This window comes from Paroedura picta, chromosome 5 (genome assembly GCF_049243985.1).
Source record: "Paroedura picta isolate Pp20150507F chromosome 5, Ppicta_v3.0, whole genome shotgun sequence".
Taxonomy (NCBI): domain Eukaryota; kingdom Metazoa; phylum Chordata; class Lepidosauria; order Squamata; family Gekkonidae; genus Paroedura; species Paroedura picta.
In genome coordinates, this window is record NC_135373.1 from 100,882,758 (window position 1) to 100,888,757 (window position 6,000).

At 45.9% G+C, this 6,000-nt stretch overlaps 1 protein-coding gene across 1 annotated transcript; it reads right to left on the minus strand.

The window, feature by feature from the left end:
* Nucleotides 1–3,536: 3,536 nt before the first annotated feature.
* Nucleotides 3,537–5,291, minus strand: LOC143838336 (noggin-like). Its single transcript, XM_077339484.1, has one exon. The coding sequence runs from the start codon at nucleotides 5,279–5,281 to the stop codon at nucleotides 4,478–4,480; it is 804 nt and encodes a 267-aa protein (XP_077195599.1). The 5' UTR covers nucleotides 5,282–5,291; the 3' UTR covers nucleotides 3,537–4,477.
* Nucleotides 5,292–6,000: the final 709 nt, after the last annotated feature.

Genomic DNA, 6,000 nt, shown 5'->3' on the forward strand with positions numbered 1-6,000 from the left:
ACAAGTGTTTCAGTTACAAAGATCTCACTAAAGTCCCTGCAAAAGAGGATGGGTCACACTGTAGATATATGCAAACCTGTGCAGTTTTAGAGATGACAAGAAAGCTTTTTCCTGATCAAGAACTTCTGTTGTTTAATCCCCCCCCCTCCTAAAAGCAGGCTGCCTCTTGCTGGGTTTATCAGGGCTATTTTTAACCCAGGGGAAAATGTGTTCTTTCCTCCCCTGGTCTTATTGTATACAAGGAAAGCAACGGCGTTCCCTTCACAAGACACCCCTAGCCCCTAAATGGAGAGTGAAGGTTGGACTGATTGGGGAAACTTGGCAGGTGGTTTAGTCTTGGGCAGTTACAGTCCATCTAAGCCAGGTGTAGTCAAACTGCGGCCCTCCAGATGTCCATGGACTAAAATTCCCATGAGCCCCTGCCAGCATTCGCTGGCAGGGGCTCATGGGAATTGTAGTCCATGGACATCTGGAGGGCCGCAGTTTGACTACCCCTGATCCAAGCACATTCCCAATTACCCTGCTGTGCTTTCATTTCAACCACCTCAGAATGCCTGCACAGTCAGTTGAGTGGACTTCAAACCATTTCAGGGCCCTCAGGTGGGCTGGAGATCCTCACCCACTGGATCATAGTGAACCTAGACTGTTGCCTTTGAGAAAGACCTGCTACCAGGGGACGTATGTAGAGAACAAGGAGATGATGTCTTCAATCGCACTTTGCATGCCGCAGGACAATGAGGTAACTCCGCAGTGTAAAGGATTCTTTTTTAGCACAGACAAGTTCAGCAGTGACTGTACATGCATACACAAACTTTCCCTTGCCGCCCAACTGTTGTTTTGTTTTGCTTGCTGGCCTTCAAGATTCTGTGCATGCTGAGTTTCCCTCCCCACAGTGAAATAATAAAAGCTGGGTATTTCTGTCTTACGAAATCACATGACTTCCTGTCATGTGTTTTTGGCCTGGTAGGCCTTTATACCCTTTGGCTTAAGTTTGCCCTTCCAGAAACCATTGCTTTTGTACTTCAGTGCATACACATTCAAACGTAAAACTTCTCAGAGCTCAACAATTCAGCTCAGATATAGGAAAGGAGGACATCCTAATGCTTGGGTTCTCCTTCAATGATCCCTGGATGTAGTTCTCTACCTTAAATACAAGGAACTTTCACAATTTGCCCAAAATTCCTTCTCTGGTCTCCTACCCTCTGCCACACATGCACATACTTTGAGCTGCAAAATAGTTTGTGTTGCCGTCATCAGTTTTTCTTTCTGGCTGCCAAATGTTTGCTTTAGGATGCTTTGGGCTGATCCTGTGTTGAGCAGGGGGTTGGACTAGATGGCCTGTATGGCCCCTTCCAACTCTATGATTCTGTGATTCCATGTTGTACCATGTTACAGATTTTGTCAGCGGGGAGAACCACACTGGGAAATCAAAGGACCTACTTTGTCAAAGATGCAGAGAACAAATACAATGATTGTGGACATACCTGTGGTCCCCTCCACCTGCCCTTGAATGTCTCTATTATGCAGTTTATCTCTGTTCTCCTTGTTCTTTTTCCTTCAGCTCAACCGAGCCCGTGGTTTTCTTAATGACTAAACTCCTTGTTCATTTCAGTAAAGTTGGAAGAAAAGATATTTGACTTCATGTTTAGCCATCAATTCTAAGTTGCAGTCAGCTCTGGTCTACCCCACCCACCCAAAATGTACACAAAAACAAGACCAAGAAAGCACTGCATGTAGTATTTCAAAAGTGCTGTCCTTTATGTTTCTAATGCAGTTGCCTGTGCGTGTTTAAAATGTCACTTCTTCTTGTTTTCTGGTCCTGGAGCTCTCCTGCTTAAAGAGGATACTAGATAACCTACTAGTCTACATTGTCATTTTGCAGCTCCTTCCCTGAGCTCAGTCTAAGGTTTGTCATCTTCTGAGTTGTGCTGGAATTACAAGTAAGGAAATGGCAGCTTTGGAGGGTGGACTCTAAGGGGTTGTGTCCCTGCTGTGCTCTCTCCCCTCCCCAGGCACTGCCTCTGAATCTTCAGGAGTTTTGCAAATAGCAGCTGGTGAACCCTCCTCTAGTCTGCTGAGTCTCATTATTCACTACAAACCTGTGTCTGTTATAGTCCATAGCCCTGGAATCTGGGAAATACTGCTGCTGCTGAGATGTAAGACATCTCTAACTCATGCTCATGTTATTGTTGAGCCAATTTAAATTTTTAGTGTGCCAATGTTCCCAAATACTGAAATGTGTGAAAATATTCTTTGAGAAAGTATACTAACCATCTTATCACAGTGAGATACTATTCTGTTTGTTTGCCCCCCTGTATTTGTGTGCATCCCTAAGAAGAGATGCAAACGTGTGGATTTTTATAACTTTAATTGCAAGGTATTTGTCTCAGACACATGTTCTCTAGTAAGCGTCCCTGGGGCTATGTCATGAATACATGAAGCCGCCTTGTCCTGAATCAACCCTTGTCATTCATTGAAGTCAATATTGTTCCAATAAGCCTGGCAGCAACTCTCTGGAGTCTCCGGAAGAGATCTTTCACGTCCTGTACTACCTAATCCTTTTAACTGGAGATGCCTGGGACTTGAACCTGGGATCTTCTACATGCCAAGCAGATGTTCTACCACTGAGCCATGCACCCCCCCCCCAGTGTCTTCTCTCTGGTTGTCTAGGGTTTATGAAGGGGGGGGAGTCTACTGTTTTTAGTGAAAACATATACTTCTATTTTTAATGAAAGCACATTGAGAAACTTTACCTGTAAGAAGTGGCCCTCCTCCTGTACCAAGCACAGACCAGAATATATCTTCCCACATCCTTGTATCTGCCCTGTTTATCCCTCTTCCATTTTTTTCATCCAGTGGGACTTGTATAGGCAAACATCCAGATAAATTGTGGCCAAGACTTCTCAAGCCCTGTCTGACCGAGTTGCATTCAAGCAAGATAGCAGCCCTGTATACCCAACTCCATGGCAGTTGCTCTGGCTCCAGATGAATCATAGAGCTGGAAGGTACCTCTAGGATCATCTAGTCCAACCCCCACATAATGCAGGAATGTGAGATTAGTCTACATTGAGAATTATTGAGATCAGGTCCCTCGTTACTAATGGAAGAGCTCCGGACTGCCAGCTGGACAGGGGGGAAGGAAGGGGAGTTAACTCCACTGCTGAGCTATCTTTTTGTATGGGGGGGTTTAATGGGTATTGTTGTTTTATCATTTTATTGTAAACCGCCACGAGTCTTGGAGAGCGGCAATATATAAATCAAATAACAAATATCTGAAAACAAGTTGATTTATTCCCTTACACTCACAAGAGGTTTCCCCCCCTATCAACAGGAACTACAATTTGTTTGCTTCTGAGATACCACAAGCTAAGTTTAGCTATTGTTAGCATGACCTTATACTCTATCAAGAGATTCCTTAATAAGTTGAAGTTGGTCCTTAAATATAAAAACCATTGTCCCTTGAAAAAGCTGTAAGGCGAAACACATCAGGACTTGTGTGAAATAATAAGAATAAAGAATTACTGAAGAGAGAAGACTCTATATAAGTCCAATTTGGATATTTTATTGCCATATTGGGTTCCTAGTGCAACTATATTTTTCTATTTCTGAGATACCAAAGCATTTGGCTTCTACAGTCAAATTATTCATGTTTTTAGAGTCCTTTTTCGCCAATACTCCAGGTGGATTTTCACAGTGCTAATCAAATACAATCAACTCGTAGGGACATCTGATAAACAATGCAATAGGGTTTAGAGTGCAGAAATCTGAAGCAGAGCTGAAACAAAGCATAAGCATTTAAATATATGGTAAGCAATGCAGAAATTACTTAGGATGAGCATACTTAACAGCAACAGACAGTTTCTACAGTACTTCTCTCCCTTCCAGAATATCTTTCTGAACCATTACAGAATAGTTGAATTACCTCTGGGGAGAAAAAGCCCTCCTGAACAATTCAATTTTGCATAATGTACAGAAAGGCAAGAGAGTGGGAGACGTCCTGACCTCATCAGCACAGGCCACAACAGAAAATGCAGTTGTTGTTTTTGCCCATCTGCAGGGTGGCACCCGCCAGAAGGCCCCACTCAGAAGAGTGAAGCTGTTGTGGTGGAGCACAGGGAGAGAAGCCGTTCTGCAGATATGAGGGACCAAGGCCATGAAAGGGGTTGTTTGTGATAGCCAGTGCCTTGAATTATTGAGCATGTAAGCTCAACAGATGTCTTCCCTCCATTATTGCATCTTGGCATTCTTCCTCTCAATGTGGCAGTGATGTGGAAGCATAGTTTCCTCCCCTCGCTGTAAAGAAAGATATTCCCAGGGCACTGTCTTCAGAGAACTCCACTTTGATCATCTCTTGGTCAATTTTCTCATTCAGAGAGCAAGGTAGTGTTTTTTTCACTCTGTGGCCAGCTACATAGCTGAATATTTCCACAGGCTGCCAGCAAGAAGTCCAGAGCTGGCACTATCGCACATTGTCTTTTCATTGGCAAGAACACTTGCATGCAGCCACCACGGGATAAGGGATCTGCCTCCAGGCACATTGCTGCAGAGGCTTTCCAGGGCCCGCAGTTTCCTCCTTGCTTGCCCAACAGTGCCACGCCAGGAGCTTGATGTGGGTGATCTGTGCATGTTGGCAAGTCATACCGGGAGGCCACGAGCAGCCTGCATGCATAGGGTCACAGTCCGTGTGGCGTACCCAGCGTGGCCAGAAGATGGGTCCCATGTCCACCCATGAAGACGTCAAGCGGCAGGTAGCGCTATCCACGAGCCACTGTTGGAGGCGGTGTTTGAGAACTTGGCTCTGATTGTGAGGAGAGCCCTCCTCAGAAGTCAGAAGCTCAGGAAGAGCTAGTCCTTGAGCTTCCTGAAGGAGTTTCTTCTTAAGTCGAGATGTACGCTCTGCCAGGTCCTCGCTCAGGGTGCCCAGTTCCTCTAGACTCGTGTTCCGACTGCGGGGGTCCTCGGGAGACATCCAGAAGGGGTCAAATGATGAGCCCAGCATTTTCATCAGCCGAGGGGTGCGCAGACGCTTGGGCTTGGGGGAGTAGTGATAGTCATCAGGAGAGAGAGAGAGGCTGTAGGGTCTTGCTTGGTTGCTCGGCTTACTCTGGACGAGGTGGACATCAGGGTTGTATTGAGAGATCTCGAGGCTCTTCTGAGGCAGGGGCGCCTCACTTAGGAACACGTCTGTTCCCAGAGGGAGGGAAACAGCTCCTGCATGATGAGATCTGTGGGCCGACAGCCCCAGAAGCAGCATGCAGACTACCGGTGCTCTGGCATCCATGACTGCCACAAATTCCTTCAAGAATTGTGTGCCTCTTAATACGGCAAGCTGACCCTGTGGGCTGCTTCTCTCCACCCCTTTTCTTATCAGAAGATCCCTTCACAGAGAATTTCCTAGCTCCCCTTTCCCCTAGTTACAAGCTTTGATATCAGACAGCACTACTGCTCTCAGGGTCTATGCAATTCTACAGTCTCTTGGCTATATGGCCATTTCTGTTGACCATGAGACATGACTATGCTGACTATACTGTATCTGCTCCTCAGATATGTTATGGTATGTCATTGTTCACCTTGAGGTGAGGGATACAAGAAGTCTTAGAAGTAGCAAGCACCATCCCAGGACTGCAGTTCATATAAATTGGTCAGGATGACAATCGGCATCCAGGGGCCTGGTCTGGATCTTCAGGCTGCTTGTTACAAACAAGCTTCTACCTCTGCTGAAATGTCAAGTAGATAGGGAATTGCAGAGAGTTACATGGCCATAGGGTTGCCAGCCTTCAGACGGTGACTGGAGTTCTCCTGTTATTACAATTGATTTCCAGGCAACAAGAGACCAGTTCACCTGGAGAAAATGGGCACTTGGGAGTTGGACCCAATGGCAGTATGCCCCAAATCCCGCCTTATGAGGATGTGGGTGCTGGAGAGGCAGAGGCTGGCAATGGCCAAACTACTTCTGCTCCAGGAGCGGAGGCAGAATCAAATAACTGGGAATTGTCCTTG

Excerpts from the sequence above, each read along its gene's own strand:
- LOC143838336 (XM_077339484.1), bottom strand. The coding sequence starts at position 5,281 with ATGGATGCCAGAGCACCGGTAGTCTGCATGCTGCTTCTGGGGCTGTCG.